Source organism: Cryptomeria japonica, chromosome 9 (genome assembly GCF_030272615.1).
Source record: "Cryptomeria japonica chromosome 9, Sugi_1.0, whole genome shotgun sequence".
NCBI lineage: Eukaryota > Viridiplantae > Streptophyta > Pinopsida > Cupressales > Cupressaceae > Cryptomeria > Cryptomeria japonica.
The window spans coordinates 476,071,422-476,095,893 of record NC_081413.1 but is presented as its reverse complement, the minus strand read 5'-3'; the positions used below and the strand labels follow the sequence as shown (position 1 = coordinate 476,095,893).

Below are 24,472 nucleotides of genomic sequence, written 5' to 3'. Positions count from 1 at the left end.
ATTTGGTTGAGATGACATAAAATCCCTAATGAAGTTGACTACCAAAAAAAAAGGAGAATCTAGAAATTAATATATTACTAATCGATGGATATGTGCAACACAGGTAAGCTATCATATACCACAACAATAATAGTGGCACATAGAAGATCAGTGCTGTAAAACAATTGCGAGCTATTTCATGATAGTTTGAACCAATTTTTTACTATTCATAAATGTATGTGAAATTGTGAATCACAATAGTGACCTCTGTGATGTTTCAACCTTGAGGTTTATATTATTAGGAAATTGTAAATCGATGAAGCAATTATAAATTTGTAATAAAGGTTGTGATTTTACATGCAAATGTAATTATAATTGTTTCTTACAAAAATCTCTCCAACTCTTTCTATAACATTGCCCGATCTGTTGCATTTTTTATTTCTTGATTTTGGCAACTTAGCCTTCAGCCAATTTCGTACCACTAAATCAATAGTAGCTGATAACTACCAGTTCACGTATTTAAAGTTGAAAAGTTGCCTCATGTATTCTACATAGTATTTGTCCAAAGAGGAAAGCTGCTATCCACAGGAAAACTATCCAAATCAAGGAGTTTTCAAGACCATCCTATGATTTTGAAGAAATCATTTGATAGAAAAACAAAACATTAGTATTTATGAGATAAAACTTGAGTGTCAGAAGCAATAAGGAGATAGGTTTTCTAAACATTTGAAGAGCTATTACTTTCAAGAACAGTACCTAACACACCATCAAAAACAGAATGGTTCAATGAAATTGCAACAATTGGTCTTGACTGCATGCATCATATAGGATTCCAAAGTCCTGAAATTTTTACCAGGACTGAGAAAGGAGGTCCCATATAAATTTATGTGGATCTTTGGATGCATACCAAAATTGCATTATCACTTTGTAGTTTAGCAAGATGAACTCTTTAAGATTTAAAAAATATGTTTATGTACAAAATATCTTTTTACCCATCAAAAATGTTATTTCCTTCTAAAGAAAGAGCTTTAAAAAGTTTGAACAAGAGACTCATACCAGGTCGATATGAATTCATATTGGCACCTAAATTGAGTAATGTTAAAGCCATTTCCACCAAATCCCCTCTTGTACACGCAAGAATGAGAGGTGTTCTTCCTTCCTTATCCATCCACTGTACATAAAGACCATATATAATGAACATCCATTGGATTGGCATTATTACAGAAAGAAAATGATAAAAAGGAAATATAACATTAACAAAATCATAAAAAAGGTATTCACATACAAAAGACAAAAAAGACATAACAGTGGAGCAATTAATCGACTATAATGTTATTGTCATATCCCATGCCAGTGATTAGAAATCACTAGCAAACCAAAATGGAAATAGTAGCTGAACATTGTGCCATTGCAAATGCCCAGATTCATAACAATTAAAGAATAACATCTTGATGCTGCAATGCATTACCCTACCCTAGATAATAAACAAATCTTCTCCTCAAGCAATTATAGAAAAATTCTTAAAGCGAATAATGGTTAGAAAAAATGACCATCTTTAATCAGGATTTTACTACTCCAGATTAGACAAACATTTCACAAAAGGGATCAGATGGGATTAATTTTATCACAACAAGATATGAAACACACAACTGAAAAAGCCCTAAAAGTTGACTTTTAGGGTATGAAAGCCATTTAGAAAATAGAATAATGAAGATAACTAGAAATTCTAGATATGAATCATACGATGTCCCAAAATGTGATTTGCCTTTTCAAGTTAGAGAAAAGAAAGAAATTATGATTTTATGAGAAATACTCTGTGAAAATTAGAAAGCTAAAATTAAAATTAGTGGAGAAATATATGAACGTATATTAAATATGTTTCATGGGAAATAATGGCCTAATACCTCTGAAGGAAAAGAAAGAAAATACCAAGGACACATGAAGAGAAAATACTTCAAATTCCTTCGTAAATTTTGATTATGTATAAACAGTTCCAAATTGTTATGTTTTGAGGTTACATCATGGACTAACAGAATTCTTTAATATTATCATAAACATCTAAAGTATATTCAGGAGTGACCACAATAGTGAACACCTAGAACCTAAGGTAACAATTCAGGTAAGGGTAAGGGGGTTCAAGTACACAAACATGGAAACAAAATTGGTTATTGGATTCATTTTGTGCATGTCCATATAAAAATAAAAATCTAAAAAATCATCTGTTAATATGTGTGTGTGCGCGCACGGATGTGCATGTGTTCCATAGAGTTTTTGGGACAATGGTAGTAGAGAACATTGAGACACATGTTGTGTTTATCCACTGGAAGACCATACCATCCCCAGCCATTCTTGGCTGTTATGTAGCCATTTCTGGATGGCCCCAAGCACAATTTTGTAGCTGTCCTTGTGTCCCAAGAACTTCTTGGGAATAGAAATGACTAGATACACACACACACATGTACCATAGTTCCATAGTGTCCCAAAATGAGGGTAAAAAAGGAGGCCAAGGGGCCTAGTTTTGGGGATAACAGGGGAGCAATAGTGCAAACATATGTAGCTCATAAAAAATTGGTTGTAAAAAAATGTATAAGGAAGTTGATTCTCCTCTAGATTCTCCAATCTCGGTACCTCTTTGGGCTCGTAAGACACTAGAGTCAGTAGGTGATTGAATTGGTGATCCTTCATATGCTATAAGAACAAGGTCGGAGTTTCAGCAAGCTCCACATCTCTTCATTGCTTCAGCTTCTGATCCATAGTCCTTTCGGGAAGCTTTAGGTATCCTACAGTGGGATGCAACTATGCAAGAAGAGTTCAATTACTTAGAGAGGAACAACACTTGGGATCTTGTCCCTCTTGGGAAGAAAACTTGTTCGATGCAAGTGGATCTATGAGATAAAATTGCTTCAAATGGGTTAGTTGATAAAAATAAGGCTCACTTGGTTGCTAAAGGATTCTCCCAAGTTTCTAGGCTTCACTACTTTGAGAGTTTTGCACCAATTGCCAAAATGAATTCCATCTGACTTGTCCTTGCTATTGCTACAATTCACAGATGGGAAATTCATCAGATGGTTGTGAAGAGTGCTTTTCTTCATGGTGATCTTCAGGAGGAGATATACATGAAGCAGCAATAGGGGTTCATTCAAGATCCTTCGCTTGTTTGTCATCTACAAAAGTCTCTCTATGGCCTCAAATAGGCCCCTTGGGCTTGGTATGCCAAGGTGGACTCCTTCCTTCTGACAGTTGGGTTCACTCGTTGCCATTTTGATCCAAATGTCTACATTTTGCAGTAGGATGATACTCTCACTTTTTTGGTTCTCTATGTTAATGACTTGTTGATCATAGGGAGTCACTCATCCACCATTCAGGCAATGAAAACTACCCTTCATGATTGTTTCTTGATGACAAACTTAGGACTTGTGCACTACCTCTTGGGGATTGAGATCACTCGGTCTTCTTTAGGGATATTCCTTACACAGCCTAAATACACTCTTGATATGCTCTCTAGATTTTGCATGGCTGATTGTAAGCCTACACCGACTCCATTTCTGTTTGAACTAAAACTTGAGGCTAAGTATTCTTCACCTTTGGTAGATGGCACTTTATATCGACAACTTGTTGGTAGTCTCGTATACTTGACTCACACGAGACTTGACATTTCATATGCAGTAGGCATGGTCTCTTAATTCATGCAAGAGCCCCATTACCTACATTAAAGATTAGGTAAGAGGGTTCTTCACTACATTCAGGGTACTCATTGTTATGGGATTCATTATGCAGCAGGCGTGGATTGACTTGGTGGGATACATAGATTCAAATTGGGCAGGGGATTCTCAAGATCGCAAGTCTACTTTAGGATATTGCTTCTCTCTTGGTTCTAGTCCAGTTTGTTGGTCGAGCAAGAAGCAATCTGCAATTAGTCTTTCATCTACAGAGGCTAAGTATCGAGGAGCAGTTAATTCTACTATCGAGGCTATTTGGGTTCAAAACATTCTCATTGAGTTTGGCATTTCTTTTCGCGAGCCTATAGTCATCTTTTCTGACAACCAAAGTGCCATGCATATCTCTCGCAATCCTATCCATCATCAGAGGACCAAACATATTGAGATCCACATGCACTACGTTCGAGAACTGATTCATGAGCAGATAATTGATCTCAGCTACTATTTGACATCAGATCAGATTGTAGACATCTTCATCAAACTCTTCACTGAGAGAAAATTTCTTTTTTTGCGAGCTTTGCTAGGGGTAAAACAAGTGTCCACTTTGGGGAGGGCTTCTTGGTCCTCTTTATTCTTTCTCTTGGGAGGTGTTTTCTCTCTATTTGTAAGGGGGGCTTCTCTTTTGCTTTGGGGCTGCCCATTAACTGACCCTCTAAATCGAAAGGTAATCTCTCCTTGTTCATCGGCAAAGACAGCTAGAGGAGATAGGTTTCCATCCGGCTCAAGCTCCATAGTAACACTCTCATCCAACTGGTCTGAATTTTCAGAATTTAGTTCATCATAGTGTACCCACATAGCTCGATTTGCCTTCCCTTTTGGTCTCAAGGGACAATCATGTTCTCTAGTATAAGGCTCCTTGCACCAAAAACAAAGTTTCTTCTTCCTCAGCTCCTCTCGTGTCTCCTCATCTACCACTGCTGTTGGTTTCTTCTTCTTATCAACGTTTTGTTGAGGGCTCTCTTGACTAGAAGCAGGAGGAGTTTCCTCGTGAAAACTCTTGCTCCTCGGTGCTGCAAACTCCATGCTTCGTGCTTTCTTCATGGCTTCCTGAAGAGTAGGTGGATCAAAGGCTTTCAACCAACCTCTGAGTGGCTTCGTGAGTCCTTCCATGAACAAGACCACCAATCTTTTTTCGCTAATGCTGGTACCATAACTGACAATCTCTGAAACTCGCAAATGTAAGTCTCCAAGTTACCCACCTGCTTCAACTGTGCTAGATCTCTGAAGTACATGTCTGGATCCTTGCGATCAAACCTCTCTATAATCTATCTGTGAACTCTGCATAGGTAGTGATGTGTATATGTCCGAGTGTGGTCAATCCATGATACCACCACTCATGAGCAGCACCCTCCAAGTGTAAGGTGGCGAATCTAATAGCATCCTTTTCAGGCATAGGACGCAATGACAAATAGTTGTCAAGCTTCTGTACCCATGACCTTGCTGTGCATTTGTTGCTGCCATCAAAATAAGGCATACGTATCTTACCAAGTGTCTGTTGATAATCATTCCTTGGTGGATTGTGGTGATCATTTCTAGCTCCTCCTCTTCTATTCCTTTAATTCATGTATTGATCAAAGGTCCACTGGTCCTTCAAATCAGCAAGTAATGCAATATACTCTTGGTAAGCCTACCTTGCTTCATCTCCAAATGTGGTAGCAGCAACTGCAGGAAGGTCTTCCCTTAGTGTGAAGGTGGGAAAGAGAGGTCTAGAGGCTGATCCTCTAGTAGTAGTCCTCTGGACAGACCTATCTCCTTCAACATTTCTGAATGTTTTCATTGCTCCCGCTGTGCTCAGCTTCATTTCTTTGGTAATTGGTGTTGTTGTTGGACTGCTGCTCCATCTTGCCCAACAATCTTGACATCATGTCCAACATGGTGTCAAACTTCCTCTCTATCCGAGCATCTTTGTCATCTTCTGCCATTTTTCCAGCATCTCTTTCCCTCAATGCTGCTGATAATGTGTCTACGTTAGGCACCTGTGGGTTTTGGTACTGCTGTCTCCGCTATTCCCTGTTATAGTACCTTACTTCCCTTGCACTCATTCACCAATTTTGATCTCAGGATGGCAGGATGAAAGCTCTGATGCCACTGTAATATCCCCTGTTCAAATAGTGATTGGAAACAAGGAATATTTGCTGCTAGGATTGTGTGTTAAGCTGTTACTAAGGTTGCGTGTCATGTAGACTGTTGTCTCAGTAGTTTTTCAGGTTGATAAAGGACTCAACAAATATACATTTGACATGAAAGAACAACTACAAATGATTCCTTAATGATGTATGACAGCCGAGCAAGCATATATAACCATAATATGTTGTCCTATCACCCAAATCAGACCTCTACCAGCTAGCTGGCATTTTGTCAAACAGTTGGTATGTATCCTCAGAAAAGACAAGTGAATATAATGCAACCCCCAAACTATATTCTTATTCATATAATAAATCAAATTACATTTCATATGACAGCCTAATGACAAGATATAGGCAGCTGATAAATGAATACATGGACTGTCATTTCAGACTTCTGACAACTCCAAATCTGCAGCTAAACTTATACATCCATTCTGAAAATTTATAATGAATGTTTGAAGAGAGAACCTGGCCAAATCGCCTTATAAGAATAAGTAAGAAGTGATGTCAAAATACCCTCCAAAGGCCAAATCGAACCCCCTTCATAGTTCGCCCTTACTACTGCATACCACAGGTCTGAGATAACGGCATTTGGCAGCTGTTATCTCCTCGAATTTTCACCAAAAATGATTACCTTGGTTGCTCCAGTATAGCGCCATCCTCAATATATAATGGGCTCCAAAGTGTGAGGTTGTACCAAGTGACTTGCCGCCCTGCTACTGCTGTTACAGAATCTGAGAACACAATGCAATCTAAATACAAGTAATCTGGATTCACCTTCCAAATGATCGGATTCTCAAGAAGAGGACAGCGCCTATCTTTCTAGGTGATTTTGAGTAATCATGATCAATTAGCAATGAAAGTCGATGTATTCCAAGGAAGACGGACCTGGGATAATTTGGCTTCTCCAATAAATAAAATGGACACCGAAACCTTCAATAAATCATCTCCAGAATTATTGCCTTAACCCCCAGTGAATTATGGAATCATTTGAAGTCCACATCGATGCATGTGTGGCCAGGAATTAGTCAAATCGTGGTACCTTTGGTCTGCAAATGAGATAATGATCAGTTCTTATGTCACCGATCTACCTCCACAAATCATAAAAGGATATCGCCTAGGTGCCAAGATAATATCGCTGTCTTCTAACCATCAATAGAATGCTTTCACCATTAACTATAAACCAAACCATAAAGATCTGAAAATCTGAAGCAATCCACCTTTAATCTGATGTGAAACTTCAATGAGCTCAAAGTGAGATGACTGAGATGTCACCTCCTCTATACAACCCTTCGAGAGATCTTTCACCCTCTCAGTTATGCTTGCCAATGGGAGCTTTCGTCCCCAAAGACCCTTAGTCTGCAGACACCAACTCGGTTCTACAAAACCAATCCAATCAACAATTCATAATCCAAGTCTGCTTTCCTTCTCTTACCCTCTTCTATTTAACATTTTCCATAACCCATCATGAGACACCTTCTAGAAAGGGGTAGGTACACATTATTTATTTTTATCAAGTGACTATTAATTAATATTTTATTTTTTATACTTTAGTTACATAATTAAATTAATTAAATATAAAGTCACTTTTTAATAAATAATTTATTTTAATGACTTTATAAGAAATTAATTTCACCTTATAACGCCTATTAGCCTAAAGGCTAAAATTGGGGACATTACAAAGGAATTCCTAAGTAGGAAATGATTGATGGGAAAGTAATTGCACCAGGGGCTGCATATGATTTCAACACATGGTACTGGGCATTGATTGCACGAAGTGACGTCCTAGGAAAAGTGAAGGCTAATAGTATTAAGGCTCACGAGCAGATTAGAGAAATTCAAAACAAGGCTAATAGTATTAAGGCTCAGGAGCAGATTAGAGAAATTCAAAACAAGACTTTCCTTATAACTGTTGATCTACTTGAGAAGGAAACCATCCAAGAAAATGATATGCAGCTGGAAAGTCTAAGGCTCAGAACATAGGAGATTTTCTTCGCCATCACTGGACCAGTCCTAAAGTAGAATTTGACTAAGGCATCGAATTTCTTGTCCGTTCGAGATGCCTTCCAAAAACAGGAGTTGGAATGGAAATTTCTTTTACCACGTGTGCAAATGACTTGGACAAGTTGGAATTCAAGGTAAATATGCTGCCACATGTCACGATAGAGGTCAACCCGATCGTGTCCAAATTCATTGAACATACTGCCACTCAGAAAGATAAGGATGTGCCTTCCTAGGAGATAGCTCCTCATGCCACTTGTCATTCATGCATTTGTTCTTGATGTTATTTTGGGAAACCCTAATTAGGTTGTTATATTTTAATCTCAACCGTTGATCTTAGATTTGATCTTGGCCTTTCATTTGTTTTCCGGAACTCTATATAAATTCCTATTCTCTCATTTTGTTGTGTGGAGAGATTTATGAAATTGTTGCTAAGAGCTATTTTGGTAATATAAGTTCACTTGCAGTTTGCTTTGAAACCTTATTATTATCACGTGGTTTCATGGTTGCATACTTTCTTCAACATAGAATAGATTTAATTAGAGTAAATTTGTTTTTTCAGAGTTGTTGGGTGAATGTAAGATTTGATAGTATAGATTGGTGGATCAATTGCTCATATTTTCTTTGAATGAAAGATTTTTGTTCAATGTGTAAAGTTAGCCTAAGCTTATATTGTGGATGCTTTAACTCTTACTTCGGATAAGTATTGTTCATTGGATGGTATTATTTATAGTATAAAAATCTTTAGCACAACCCTAGAAGATTGCACTTACTTTGTGTAGTTGTCCTTAGAGTGGCGAAGCCGAGTATTGTTATTGGTTTCACCTAATTTTTACCGTCTCTTGAGTTCTTAGGAGTAGCATAGAGTTTCTAAACCCTTATCCTTTTTATCCTTTTTTTTTTTAAGTCCAAAATTGAAACTCCAAAAAAAAAAGATAGCATTTATTGTCAAATTCGTGTAAGTCTTAACTTGTGAATGATATTAATTGAGCATAAGTCCCTCTTGTATTTCAGCATACATAACCAAGGAAGCTATCCACCATAAAGTCGCTCATTCGCATATATAAACCTTGGAGTCCCATGTGGTCTTCATGCAATCTTGGTGCATGTAATGATTTTGTTCAAGAGAGGGTAGAGTGTCCTTGACATTTTATTCTAATGTTCGGTGAATGAAAAAACATACACCAACAATATCCAATCTTGAAATTTTAAAATGATTGTTGGAGGTCGGCCTAATTTATGAAATACCTTGAAAACCCAATATAAGAGCACCTTTCCTAGTTCATTTTCATCATCCCACATTCTAATCAACTCATAAAGCAAGTATTATAAACAAACTTCTTCAGATCTGAGCATTATGGAGCAGCAAGTTACATCAATTTTCATGCAAATGTGTTTTCACGATTGATCTTCTCTTGTCATGTTATTGCATCAACACTTAAGGGTTCTATCCAAAGAGCATTGCATCACCACCATTATCAAGTTTGAAGTATAATATTGTCAATTCAACATTTTACTTCAGAATTAACCTCTTCGCTGCAAAGGTAAGATCCCTTTAACCAATCATCATTGTTGTAGTGGATGTTAATACCTACCCGAATTTTGACTAAGGCAAGCCCCTATACAGCCCAACACCATTTTCTCTCTTTTGTGTGTAGGATTTAGATTCAGCAAATTTGGATTACGAATTCATTAAGTGTAGATTGAGACAAACAAATCCAGACTTTGAAGAATTAAATAGCCCTAGCCAGAGTGTTTGGCACTTTTCCGACAAAATTTCAAGGAGATGATTTATAGGGCATCCTGATTCATAATTCGTTCATGAAATTTGCATTAGACATCTTAAGGATAGTGGTGCCTAACCACACAAATCGGCACTTTCGAGCTCAAATTGCAGATACAATTTCCTTTTTGAATTCCATTTCCAAATCTATCTTCAGAAATTGCAAATCTGTTCTATAGCTTATTGTTCATGCTGATTATTGTCAAATTTGCATCTTTATATCTAATTCTTACGTTTTCGATTTCTAATCATATCCAATCATTTCAAGTCACAAGAAAAATAACCAATCATACGCCTATGTCTCCCAAGGGTTTCAAGTTAGGCCAATTGATTATTCTTTAATGTATGTTGATGTGAATGGGTTTGACTCATAGTTTGCATGTTTAGACTAGTGACCCCCATTCTCACCACATTACACCAGCAAATAACCTATGGAACTTGATCGCCTAGATGAGGAAAAAGCAATGGAAAAGTACATAGAAGCAGATTGTTGATGCCCTAGAAGATGTGAGCCAACATGAGGGTTCAACTATGGCTAGAGTGGAGAAATTCAACCAAAACACTCTAAATTTGAACAGCATTCCAAAACCATCAAATCCACCAAAATCCTAAAGACCAAATCAAAAAACTTCATAAATCTTCATCTTTGTCAAACCCAAACCATGAAAACTTTGTGAAACTCAATGCATTTCTTGAATGAAATACCAAATCCAAATAAGGTGGGTCTTTCACTACCAAAACCAACAGATTGAAGAGGGTTTTCATTCTCAACAACACCAAGAAAAAATTCATATGTTCAATCCAAAAACATTCTATTATGTGTGCAAACTCTGTATATTGCAAATGAGAGCTCCAATCCTCCATTTATAACTTTTGAGAGCTATTTTAGGAAAAATCACTTTTTTAAGATGCTTTAAAAATGTGTTTTTTTACATTTTTGTTACTTTTTTGGAAAAAAAACTTTTTGCTTTTTTGCTTGTTTTTTAAAAAGTGTTTTTTGCTTTTTTCATTGTTTTTTCAAAAAAGCAAATTTCCATTCAAAAAAACCTCTTTGAAATAATAATAACAATTAATGTGCTAAAGTCCCCCCCATCTTTTCCTAGGAAATGCCTATCCAACCCAACCCTTAGGATGCACCAATGTATAAGTTACCCTCATAAACCATAACTTATGCATTGGTGCATCCTAGGCGCTAGATAGTCATTTCCTCTCTCCTAAGCATCCACTTTTGAGGAGCATAACTTTATAATATTTAACTTTAAAGTAAATATTAAAATATAACTTTATAACTTTAGTGCAAATATTAAAATGATTCCAAGCACATTGCAGAAAGGCCCACCAAAGCATCGGAAACTAGAACCGGAATGCCGAGGCATTACTGGTGTTAATAACGATGTTGTTGGCGGTAATATTGTACGGGAATAAAACAATAGTTAATTAGGTAGTACTTTACTTTGTTAGTAAGGTAACCGAGGGATGGTAGTTACGGGTGTGACGGTTGCCCCTAACATCCCCTCGGTACCTTTATATACCATGGAAGGTAACTTGTAAGCACACATGATTATGAATAGAAATAGCATCTCTTATATTTGCATGATCTTATCTGGTATCTATGGCATTATTGTCTTTCGTTAAGCATTCTATCTGTATGTTCTAAACTGTTCACCCAGAGGGTAAACATCTGGCACTGTTGCCGAAATTTATCTGGAGCACGGGAATATACTACATGGCACGTGGATAATGGGACAACCATTGGCTGAAGGGACGAGCAGTAACCCTGACGAAGAGCCTGAAGAACTATTTGAGGGAGAAATAGCACTTACGAAAGATTTCTCCTGCATCCTGCAGGTGGCGATTGAAACACACGTACGAAGGGAAGCCACCACCGAGGATGTTCCAGAAGATGTTGTGTGGAGTGCGCTTGGTGTAAGCCCGACGGTAAATCGTTTGATGAACAACTTGCCCAACCTTCTGGCACAGGCATTTTTGGCCCTTCAAAACCGCAAGGAAGACACCTATCGGGAGAACCAACGTTAGCAAATCCTTAGAGAGTTTCACGAGCGCCAAGAGGAGGAGCGCAATGAAACCAAGCAAGGGGTAAATAATCCCTGAACTGTGTACGGGCGAAGGAGAATAAACAAGAACACCCCCACTGTAGTGACATACATTGTATACTAGGGATGAATTAATAAAAGTGTTCTTTTCAATATGATGTCTTGTTCTATTGCATAAGGAGAATTTAGAATTAATGCCCAATCTGCTATATAAGGACAAAAATAAGAAGGAATACATAGGGGACTCTGAAGCCGCTCAAAGAGCATTAATTCTCGAGCAACAAGTAGAATGAAGAAGAAGATTCAAGAGGATTGCCGAGGAAGGAAGCGGCAGAAATGACAACAATGGCTTTGGCGAGGGCCAAGTTTCCACACTAATAGAAACCACCAGGAAACGGTTTGGGGACCTTTCCCTAACATTGGAAGAGATCGGTGATGGGAGTACGGGAGAGCCGTACACGCCATATAGAGGTGTCGAGACTAGAAGGGAAGACGAGACAGAGACCGAGAACAAAGAGGCGGAGGATATCGGTGCGACCAAAGGTGTCGGGAGGACACAAGGTCACGGTAGTAGAACCAATCTGTTCGGTGCAGGCTCATCACACCCTGGTAGTCAGAGCAACTTGGTGGGACCCAATGGACCAGATCTCGACAGAGTACTTTCGGGAGGACCAGTTCCTGGAGGGTCAAATTCGAGTTTCGGAGGGCAGACCGGGCCACTGCCAAGGAACGTAATGGCGAATTGGCAAAAATTGCCGAAGTTCACCGGAGATGGGAAGGAAGACCCCGTACGGCATTGCCGTACATGTGAGACCATCTGGTCCGCCAATGGGGTGGTGGACCAAGCGGAGTGGGTGCTGCAATTTCCGGCCACACTGAGGGGAGTAGCCATCGATTGGTACTCCAACATAGATAAACAAAAGGTGACTACATGGGCTAACTTACAGAAATAATTTCAAGCAAAGTTTCAGCTACTACGAGACGATAATGAAATTGTGGCCGAAATCTACAGTACAAAACAAGGTAAAAAGGAGACGGTCCGCACGTATGGCCAGAGGCTAAAAGAGTTGTTGGGGAAGATGGATAGCCAGCCAGCAGATGGGCTGAAGAAGAGATGGTTTGTGGAAGGATTGAGGCCTTCCCTTCGGAAAAAAATGAAGATTGTACCGCCCACAATGTATGACAATGCGTACAACAGGGCGATGGACCTGGAGAGTGAACATAAAACATCTAAAAAGAAGAAGGACAAAACCTTGTCCGACGAAGACGACTCCTCGGAAGATAGTAGCAGTGGCGGGGAATCCAACAAGAAGGTCCAGGCGCTCCGGAAAGACATGGATCGAATGATAAAAGAATTTAAAAAAACGAAGGGGAGCACGAGCAAAACCGAGGAAGGCAATTTATGGTGTACTGAATGCAGAACTGACGGGCACACGAAAGGTTCGTGCCCGAAGAAGGCCTGCTGTGACATTTGCCAAATAATGGGACATTCGATGAAGGAATGCCCTTATAATATGAAGACGAGGAATCAACAGATCCTCTTTACACAAGACCAGCCATCAGCATCCGCAGTAGCGAGCACGACCCAGTCCACCAATAACAATGCATCATCTGGCGGGTACCAGAACAACCGGCGGGGAGGAAAAAGCAATAACAATAATAATAACAACCGGAGCCAGAGCCGGATCTAGTACGACGCAAAAGGGCGACCAATGATCCAGTGTAGGGCCTCCAACCAGTGGGGGCACTTTGCCAGAGACTGCACAACGGAAGAAACCCCACAAAAGTTGTGTAAGTGGTGTGGACCAGGAGATCATGATGACGGAAACTGCCCAAAATTTGGGGTCAACCTACTAAACATCGAGGGAGCAAGGACGGGGGAGCCGGTGTTGGCTCTCACAAGGTCGAAGACGAAGAAAGCCACCTACCCTAACCAACGTACGGAGAAACAATGAACATTGGAGGCGAAAGCCCAAGTGGAGAAAGAGATGATGGCACAACAGAGGGACACTTATGAGGCGGCAAGTACCTCCCGCTCCGAGGCAGAGGAAAATATTCTGAAGCAAATGTTACATATAGAAGTACCCGTAAAAGTGAAGGACCTTCTGGAAACAATGCCTCAACTACGTACGGCACTCTTGCGTTCAGTACCAATAATCACGCAGAGTCGGATAACCCAGGTTACAGATGCCTCTGGCGGGTCGACAACAGACCCCTTGATCCTGACATTGAACAACGGTCGGCATCCAGCAGTCATGGAAATGGGCATACTCGGGACCATCCTAACGGACACCATTGTAGATGGCGGGTCTGGAGTAAATGTCCTTCCTAAAGAAACCTGGAAGAAGCTTGGCAAATCGACACTATGGCCACCAACTTTTAACTTGCTTGGCACAGACCAACACGGGATAAAACCCCTGGGGACGCTTATGGCACAAGTGACGATCGAAACGCAACCATTTGTCATGGATTTTGTGGTGATCCCACTTAAGAAGAAGGGCTACGACGCCATCTTAGGGAGAGGGTGGCTGGTCAAAGCAAAGGTGAATAACAATTGGAAGAACACCTTATCCATGGAGAAAGATGGGCGGAAGTACACCATTGATCTGAGGACCCAGGTTGTCGGCGAGGAGCTCGCATCATCTAACTCGGATTCAGAGGACTCAAACAGATGGGAGTGGGATACCTATTAAGGATAAGACGAGAGGGAACCAAACAATGAAGGAGTGCTTGAACTCGGAGGTTGCTCAGAAGATGACACTTCCTCATTGAATGGACTCTTCCACTGGCAAATGGAAGACTATGAAGTGTTTCACCCTGCTTGTCACATGTTGCAGATTGAGGACGAGCCAGGTGAGAAGGAGGAGTTTCTGCTAGAATACACAGAGTACAAGGAAGGAGACGCCAAAGTAAATGATGTTCCGACATACGAATTTTTTAAGGATAGACCAATGCGGTACGAAGACCCCACCATGAAGGAGACAAACTTAGGAGACACTGCAAACCCCCGAAATATCTGGGTAGGCGACGATTGGAGCCCAATGCTGAAGGTCGCAGCATTCAAAATCTAATGGAATACAAGGACGTATTCGCTTGGTCCTACAAGGATCTGAAGGGGGTCTCGCTAGAAATGTGCATCCATCGGATACCATTGGTCCCCGGAGCCCAACCGGTACGGAAGAGGCCGTACCGAATGAATAAGAACTATGCTGCCAAAGTGAAAGAAGAGATTGAACGGATGCTGGAGGCCGGCATCATATTTCGGGTGGAGACAAGTGAGTGGGTCTCGCCGATTGTGATCTCACGAAGAAGGAGGCCAACCAGATCCGCATCTGTGTGGATTTTCGGTGCCTCAACGCAGTCACCATCAAGGATCCGTTTCCTATACCTTTCACAGAAAGCATCCTCGAGGAGGTGGTTGGCCATGAAATGTACTCATTTCTGGACGGCTTTTCGAGATACAACCAGATTTCGATAACTGAGGAGGACAAGTTGGAGACCACCTTTGTGGAGGAGGATGGAGTCTATGCATACAATCGGATGTCGTTCAGGTTGTGCAATGCTCCCGCAACTTTCCAGAGGATAGTCCTACACATCTTCGATAAGATGTCTGTGGGGAATTTTAAAGCCTTTTTGGATGACTGGTCGATTTTCAGTAGTGAAGACGCTCACTTGGTGGCGCTAAGAGAGTGCATGGAGAGATGCCGAAGGGCCAGGCTCGCCTTAAATCCACGGAAATGCAGATTCATGGTACCACAAGGGAAGTTGTTGGACCATATCGTTTGTAAAGTTGGACTAAAAACAGACCCGGATAAGGTACGGGTAATTGTAGAAATGGAGTCGCCCATTGATGTGACAGGAGTCAAGTCCTTCTTGGGACACATTGGATACTACCGGAAGTTCATCAAGAACTTTGCCCAACTCTCTTTTCCACTGGACAAATTGACAAGGAAGGACGAACCGTACATATGGGCACAAGGGGAAGCATTTGAGGAACTCAAGAGGAGATTGGTGGCAGCACCCATTCTGGCCTATCCAAACTGGGACCAAGAATTCCACGTACACGTGGATGCCTCAAACTATGCCATTGGGGCTACACTGGCACAAGAAGGGGGACATGGGTTGGATCATCCCATCTATTTTGCCAGTTGGTTGATGTCGAAAGCTGAGAAGAACTACAGTACCACCGAGAGGGAAGCACTCGGAATGGTCTATGTCGTACATAAATTTCGACACTACTTGTTGGAGACACCCTTCACTTTCTATGTGGGCCACCAGGCTTTGATGTAACTGGTAAACAAACCCATCATCCAAGGCAGGATAAGCAGGTGGCTACTGCTCCTTCAAGAGTTCATGTTCACAATAATTGTACGACCAAGCAAGAGCCATGTCATTGCTGACCAGTTGTCCCGGATTAGGTTTGGAGAGCCGCCAGGGGGTGAATGACAACTTTCCATATGCTCACCTATTCAAGATCGTAGTACTGCCACCATGGTATACTGCCATCGGGGAATATCTTTCCACCTCCGTATTCCCCCAAGGTATGCCATCGGGAGAACGAAGAAAACTCGTGTTGAGAAGCCGCACATTTCAGTTGATTAATGGATTGTTGTATAAAATGGGACTTGACTAGGTGTTACGTCGGTGTGATGGAGGAAGAGGTGCCAAGCGTTCTCAGGGAGGCACATGAGGGGCCAGCGGGAGGCCATATGGGACCAGACACTACGGCAAGAAAGATGTTGCTAGCAGGCCTGTGGTGGCCCACATTATATAATGATGCCAGAGAATGGGTAGTAGGTTGTGATACGTGTCAGAGAGCAGGGAAGCCGCTGAAAAGGGATTTCATGCCCCTCAACCCTTCGCATGCTCAGGAACTATTCGAGCGCTGGGGGTTGGATTTTATTGGGCCACTCAAGGCCAGCCACACCAGGAGATGTCACTACATTGTGGTAGCCACAGAATATTTAACCAAGTGGGTTGAAGTGCAAGCCCTGCCTGACAACTCGGTCGTAAGTACAACAAGATTCATTTATGAGCAAATCATTACACGGTATGGTATCCCTATGCATTTGACCAGCGACAGGGGTGGACATTTTGTGAACCACGTCATCAAACTCCTCACTACTGAATTTAAAAATTTTCATTCATTGTCCAGCCTCTATTACCCGCGAGTCAATGGGCAAGCCGAGGCTACCAACAAGATTCTCGTGGGGGTAATTTACAAGTCTTGCGGTGTCGACGGAGAAGACTGGGAAGAAAAATTACCTTCAGTCTTGTGGGCCTACCGCACAACCTACAAGGTGACCACTGGCCAGACTCCGTTCCAACTTATGTACGGGCAGGAAGTTGTTGTGCCAGCGGAATTCATGGTACCAAGCCTTCACATTGCAATCGAGAACAAACTGGGGGACATGGAGAGCCCGAGGGAGAGATTGTATGTCTTGAACAAGCTGGATGAAAAAAGAATGATGGCCCAATGGGCTACGGAGGCAGCCCAACAAAGGAGGAAGTTGTGGCACGACAAGCACTTGAAACAAATGAGGTTTGCTTCAGGACAACTGGTATTGAAATATAATGGGCGTAATGAGATTAAACCAGGCAAATTCAAGGTGCGATGGTTAGGACCATATAAAGTCCGCGAGGTGGCAGAGAATGGGGCAGTGAAGTTGTGGACACTGGATGGATGGGAGGTTGCAGGCAGCACCAATGGGTCGAAATTAAAACTATATCACGAGCGGAGGCGATCGACCAACCCCGAATCCTCCCAAACAAATAATAATTAATAAAAAATTAAGAAAAAAACCATACGGCAGGCAACTGTATGGCCGTACGAAGAAAAAAAAATTTAAAATTTAAAAAAAAAAGTGCACCGTACAGTGGCACCGCGTGCTCGCCGTGCAATGGAGCACCCCATGCGGTGTCTCCCGCCGCCCTTATGCTTTATATACCCCGCACAACCGTACGGCCAACCCACGAGAGCAGAAGATAGATAGCAGACGAAGGAGGAAAGGTAGGAAATAGCCATCGTACGGCTACCGTATAAACACACACTATACGTCGTACAGTACAGGTCATACGTCGTACCACGCAGGTCGTGCGTCGTGCTTTGTTGGTCGTATGCTGCACATCGTGCACCGTACGGCGAGGAACTCAGAAAAGAAAAATGCTATCGTACCATTGTCCGTACGGCGAGGGAAGACATTCAGAAGCCAGACCCGGGAAGGAAGGGAAAACAAGAAGGTGGCACGTGCAAGGAGATTAAAGAGCAATATAAACCAGATTAAAGTAATTAATCTCCGTTCAATGGACACAAACAAGAATAAGGGGGATTGGAGAAAACGGTTGCAACCATTAGAAGAAAAATTACAGGCAGGGAGAAGAACCGTTGAATCAAGTAAGGACACAGGTAGAAGATTTTTGCCATCAGGACTGCGTGTTCCAGGTGTTGTCCTCATTTTTGTTTTCAAAAATGAAGAACCATTACATGAATTTTTTGTGAAAAAATGAAAATTTTACTCTATGGCACTCTTCCCAAGGCAAAATTTCGACTAATCCTTAGACTGGCTTAATCCTCAGTCCATCCTCGAACTACGTTTCGAATTTCGTCAAATTCTGGGTTCGTTTGCTATGTCTTTCCTTCAATTTCGGGTTTTAAAATCCCGACTACAGGTGGAGAATTTTCTTCAAACTGCAAGTTTTAATGATGTCCATTGTTTTGGTCTTTGTAGGGGAATTTTCAGCTTATTACATGTGCACTTTTATTAAAAAATGAAAACTTGTAATTTGTTTTAAATTTCCCCTTTGTTGTTTGTAATGTCCCAACTTCGCAAATCTAAGAAAACACGTAAACAATGAATTTCAATGATTGATTAATTCATCTAAGGTGTAATTTGTCTAAATTCATTTGAGTTTATTGTTATCAATAAGTCAATTCCATATTTAATTCCTACTGGGATAAAGGGATAAGCTACCTTAGGATGCCCGTAGCGCTTATCAGGCCCAAGGGCGGTACACTCCCCCTTGGCCCTACTGCCAGAAGCCCTTTGTCAACTGCAATGGGTAGCCTACCTGACAGAGGCCTAGTTCCTGCTATCCCTGTTGCCTAATTCCTCATCTATCTCACTGGGTTTGGATATGCAATTGCTTTATTTATTTACTTGGTAGTGATTATTCCTATTAGTTCTTAATTGCATCATGTGGTCTATTCCTTGAATGATAGTTGTAGTTTACTTATTAACTTATTTAATTCATGAGAATTTATTCATATCTTATATCCCTAAACGTTTATATATATATATATATATATATTATCGTTGAAATATTGATTTATGTTATTAATCTTTACTACATTATACTCTCACTATGTCTATGCATGTGCTGTGAACTATATGAAATAAATTACATATTTTTATGCAACCATGTTTTAATAAACAACAAACATTAAGTACGAAACCCTACTAATTTTGATTAAGCTTACTGCAAAAGTATTTAGGGGCGGATGTTTGACTTACCTACGCACTTCCCGCCTTCCCTTTGTCTTCTCTCGATCCAATTCTTCACATCCCCCTTCCCTCTTCCCCTCGCGTCATGCTAAATACCCATCGCGAGGGTCGCACGGCTTTTCCCATGGTCGTGACTGCTGGAGAAAGGGTAAGCGGTGGTGGCTATTGGAGTCACCGCTCCCTGGTTCCCCGTGACTCTTCTCAGCGCTTAACCTTACGCGCCGTTTTTAGACTTTTCCCCAAATGCATTGCATTACATATAATGCGATTTGCCAATAAGGATATATTACATAGTTTTAATAATTCCGCATGAGGGTAATCGCATTTCAAAATAACAATATTTATAATGCATTAAATTCTATATTGCATAGTTATAGTATATATATTTATTTAACAATATTTTATGGTAAAGTTAATTTAAGGATTTAATAATAAAAACATAATCATTATATCAATATCAGTATAATTATTAATTTAATTAATAATAAAAACATAATCATTATATCAATATAAACAAGGAGTCATTTCTTCTTTTAAATAATGGTAGGTATAATTATGCAATAATTACAAAAAATGTGGGGTTATGACATTGTTTTTATTATTTTTTATTGTTTTTTGGCTTTTTTAAGTTAAAATAGGGATTTTTTGGTTTTACAAGTAAACTTGTAGTTCTCTCCAAAAACCCCTACTTTAATGGTTTTACATGTAGTAGGGATTTTAAACCCCTATTACATATGAGCAAGTAAGTTATAACTTGTTGTAGGGGTTTTATTTCCCTTTTACAAGTGCATAAAACTTGCATCTCTCTCCAAAAATCCCAGTTTTGCCTTGTTAGTGAAAAAGTGACAATTTAAAACTTGCACTTTGGTCTAAAAAAACCCGATTTTGCTTATAAAGTGCATTTTTGACAATTTAAAACTTGCACTTTGATCTAAAAAATCCGATTTTGCTTATAAAGTGTATTTTTGACATTTTAAACTTGCTATTTGGTCAAAAAATCCCGATTTATCCTAACATGTTGAAAAAGTGAAATTTTAAACTTGTTATATCCTCCAAAAAACCTGATTTTCATTGTTTCATGCATTTTAAACTTGCTATTTGTTTCAAAAAACCCGATTTGCAAGGAAAAACGTTTTTGAGGATTTTTAGCAAAATTTTGTGGAGAATTTGTTGGAGGAGGAAGGCGTTTTAGGATTCCTTCCTATTTCCATGCATTTTCAAAAACCTTTCACGCCACATGGAGGTTAAGATTGCTGGTTTTTAGCTTTATAACAGCAGCCACATTTTTTCAAAAAACCACGTTTTTTTGCCATTTGGAATGCCACGAATCAGCAATTTTATGAATCGTTTTGGCTTGGTATGCTAAGGCGTTGAGGTTAGAAAGAGTCTTGGCCATTTTCCATGCCATTTCTCATGCATTTGCTGCCACGTTTTTCAGTTTTGGGCATTTTTTCAAAAACGTGGCTAGGGTTTTGGAATGCGGTTAATTTCATTTTAAGAGTTTTTCTTTCTTCTTCCAAAGATTAATCATCTTGTTGAAGAAGCATTTTCAGATTGGAGCAAGGTAAGATTTCTTTTCTTCTTGTTTCATTTTTCTTGTTTTCAAATATGTTGATTCTTCCCCAAAAAAATCGGTTTTGTGAGAGAGATTTTCCCCCTTGATTAGCAATTTTAGAATTGCATTGTTCTTCCCCATCTTCCCTCTTTACTTGTATTCGGGATTTTAAATCCCGATTACAAGCTGGATGAAAATAATTGTTCTTCCATTACGGATAAAAGATTTAACCATCTTTTGTTGAAAGTTCTTCCCATTTTCTTGAAGATGATCTTCCCAAAATCTTTTCATATTCATTTTCATCATCCGTACATACCATTCATACCATTTCATCCACTTATTTCACACCTTCATTCATTTTCCCAATTTAAAGTCTATTTGCGGTCAGCCATCCAGAACCCGAAATTGGTCCAAAATGCAGTCAAAAAAACACTTGAAAATGAGTTCTAAAGGTCCAATTACAAGTGCAAACTTGTGTTTACCCATTACACATATGAAGTTGCATGTTTGTTCTCCACAATTGCAAGTTAATGCTCTTGTTATTCCCACACATGTAATGCAGCTTCCAAAACCCGAAATTCACTTGTGAGCCCATTTTTGCATCAATTTATCCCTTCCCTTGTCAATCCGGTTTGCACACACGATCTACCAAATCAATGGATTAAGGCATGGGCCTTATTTTGCAAGCAAATTTCAAGAATGAAGGATGATACAAAGAAGAAATACAACAACAATTCATGGTTGAGAGCATAAAATGCTTTCAAGACAAAGATGGTCATGACATAAAAAGAGGAAGGCAGTTCTTTCCAACTTGAGAATCCAGTACTACCCCAAGCAAGACGACAAGAATGCAAGTTCCCGTTCCGCTTCAAGATGTCTTTACCAATCCAGAATACTTCAAGTTCTAGCATCCTGAAGCGACATGAAGATCATCACAGACAAAGGATGATGAAGTTAGAGTCATGTCTTTAGACACATGGAATAGTTTTAGTTATGCATTTGTAATTTTGTTTTGACAAGTAACATGTAAAAGTATTTTTTGTAAAATGCAAGTTACACATTATTTGCACTTTTGTAATTACATGTAAGGCAAATACAAGTTGTGTCCGATTAGGACTGTAGTTGGAATAAGTCTTAGTTAGTTAATGAAGTCTTAGTTAGTTATTGAATAAGTCTTGGTGGTTGAGGGAATCTCTCAAGTTAGTTAGGATCCTCCCACCTTTTTCTCAAGACTCCTCCTCTATAAATACTTGAGGGGTCTATTGTAATATTTATCTTTTGGGAAAGCAAGCAAAAACTCTGTCAAATTTACAGCGAGAAGTCTTTGAGCTTATGTATGTGAATTGAAGGTTTTGAAGAATAATAAAGAAGGATTACTCAAGTTTTGAGTCTTTGAGCTACATGTTTGAGTTTGAATCTTTTTATTTCTTCTATGCAAAGTGTTTCTAAAGGAGCCTAGTCCAATCTAATTTGAAGTCTTTGAGCTGCAAGTAGAGAAAATTAGTTAAAATAGGAAAAACTCTAGAAGGAGCAGCAAGTCTTTGAGCTTGCGTCTATTCTTGAAGAAAAATTACTGTTTGATAAGAAATAGCAGCAAGTCTTTGAGCTTGCATTAGTTCTTGTCTTTGTGTTGAAAGAATAGATTATTTTAGTCTTTGAGCTGTTATCTTTTATTCGTTGTAAAATTTAGAATAGCAAAGGGTAGATAGGACTTCACATAATCAAGTCTTTGAGCTTGATATTACTGTCCCGTCCCGAAGGAAGTGACGGAAGTCTTTGCGCTTTTAGGAAACTTCATTTCCTTTCTCTCATTTCACTTGAAAGTGGTTACTGCTGTTCATATTCAATCGCTATCCTTTTCTATGAAGAGAAGAGGATATTGCCTTTCTTGAAAAAAGAAGAAAAATTGTTGTCCCATCCTATTTTATTTCCAAAGTTGTAGTTAGATAGGGGGAGACTTCCCTTAATTAGGAGAGTTTTTACTCGTGTGCTGTGGTTGAAACCACAATTTTGTATATTTCCCCAAGTGTACAAAATTTTCAACCAACAGCAGGTAGCCTGAGGATGAGCAGCACTCGGAAAGGCAAGAAACATCGTCCGAAGACCCAGTCCGCAAAGGAGAAGGAAGAGGTAATAGTGAACAACATCGTGTTTGAGGTCTTAATGGACTAGATTGCAGGAATTGGTGGACGAAGATATCTCATGACGACCAAATAAAGAAAAATCTCCGCCAGGCACAGGTACATTGGGCTGTACAAATGCCAGTTTTTTGTATAAAGGATTTTGAGGTAGTTTTGCATGCCATGATTAGCACCTATGATAGACACTGTCGCCAGTCTATATTTGAATACCAGCACCAGCGGCTAACTCTTTCCTTCACGGCAAGCAAGTTCACAAGGGTTTTTGGGATACCTGGAGTGAAGGGGAAAAAAATCGATACTTTGCAGAAAATCACTCGAGACGTCCGTGCCACCTTGCTACAGTTGATGCTACGGGATAACCTCACACAGGCAGAAAAGGATAGCCCCAAAAGTGTTGGTAAGGGAAGGGGGATCAAGAAATCATTTTTGGCGAAGGGAGTCTGGAGATGCTTGTCGTCCGTGGTGAAGAGACACCTTACAGGTGCCAGTCGTGCGTCTGATATAGCTATTGCACAAATTGTCTTAATGAATGGGCTGCGCAATGGAGTGGTGTATGATTGGGCATCATTGCTAGCGGATAGGATGGAGGAATTCATGACCCTCCAGTATAAGAAATTCTACATGCCACATCACGCCATCAAGCTATTTCTTGATGCAGTTCGCACGCAGATTACCCCAGGCTCACAGCCATTGGAGCCACAAGGTTGTGTTGCACCTGACCAGCCACCTATATTTTACTGGTTGCATTTGGATGTCTTGACACACAGCGCTGAAGCACGTTTGGGCAAGAAACGAAAGAAGCCCGCTATGTCAAAAACGGAGTTAGAGACGGAGGAGTCGGATGCATATGAGGAGGATGTTGATAGTGGCAAGGAGGAATCCGCCGACACCTCCCTGGTGAGCGGAGAGAGTTTCTGGTTGGCAGGTAGAGGGGGTGACCAGTTGCCGGATGAGGGGGTAATGGAGTCAGCGGGCGTCGAAGGATCCTCACCAAGTAAGCACTACTCCAGCATCGCATATGGCTAGGGTCCAGTTTACACCAGCACGCCTACCAATGACTTGCCATTGGCGGTGCCACGTTCATTGGCAATAGTCAGTATAGTCACCGCCGTGCTAGTACCTAGTTTTGGGCAATCTCGAGTGACGATCGCGATGACACCACCGAGGGTCGAGACCACACCAGGGACCAATTCTATTACTATTGCAGACCCTATGGTGGACTCCGTAGAGAAGTCGGGTATCTTGGAGGGTGCAGGGGCCTCCATTCAACAGGATGTGCTGAGTCATATACAGGAGGAAATGGTGGAAACAGGCGCATTCCAAGATGACCTCAGTGCCTGGTTGAGCCGCTACCAGCTCACACCCGTGGCACCTGTAGGCGAGCCTGCTCTATCTCCATGCAGGGAGATGCATTCTCTGGATGTTATTGATCTCGAGGGAGGGAGTTCTCCAAGTAGTAGGGAGCTTCAAAGGGCTGATTCGCCCTCCCCGGAAGTAGTGATGAGTCCTTGCAGAGATGAGGGGGTGATGGTTGGAGTACAGCAGTGTTTGGGAGAGTTTGAGTAGTTCATTGTCGATATGACTCTAGGAGCTCAGCGGCTTGTGACCTCTG

General features: G+C 40.5%; 1 protein-coding gene across 1 annotated transcript in view; it reads right to left on the bottom strand.

Moving 5' to 3' along the window:
• The window catches only part of LOC131075969 (putative E3 ubiquitin-protein ligase XBAT34), a 229,201-nt gene that overhangs the window by 139,945 nt on the left and 64,784 nt on the right, over positions 1–24,472 (bottom strand). Inside the window, exon 3 of the mRNA XM_058012970.2 lies at positions 1,036–1,150. Coding sequence (XP_057868953.1) covers positions 1,036–1,150 — 115 coding nt within the window. The remainder of the gene's footprint in view (positions 1–1,035; positions 1,151–24,472) is intronic.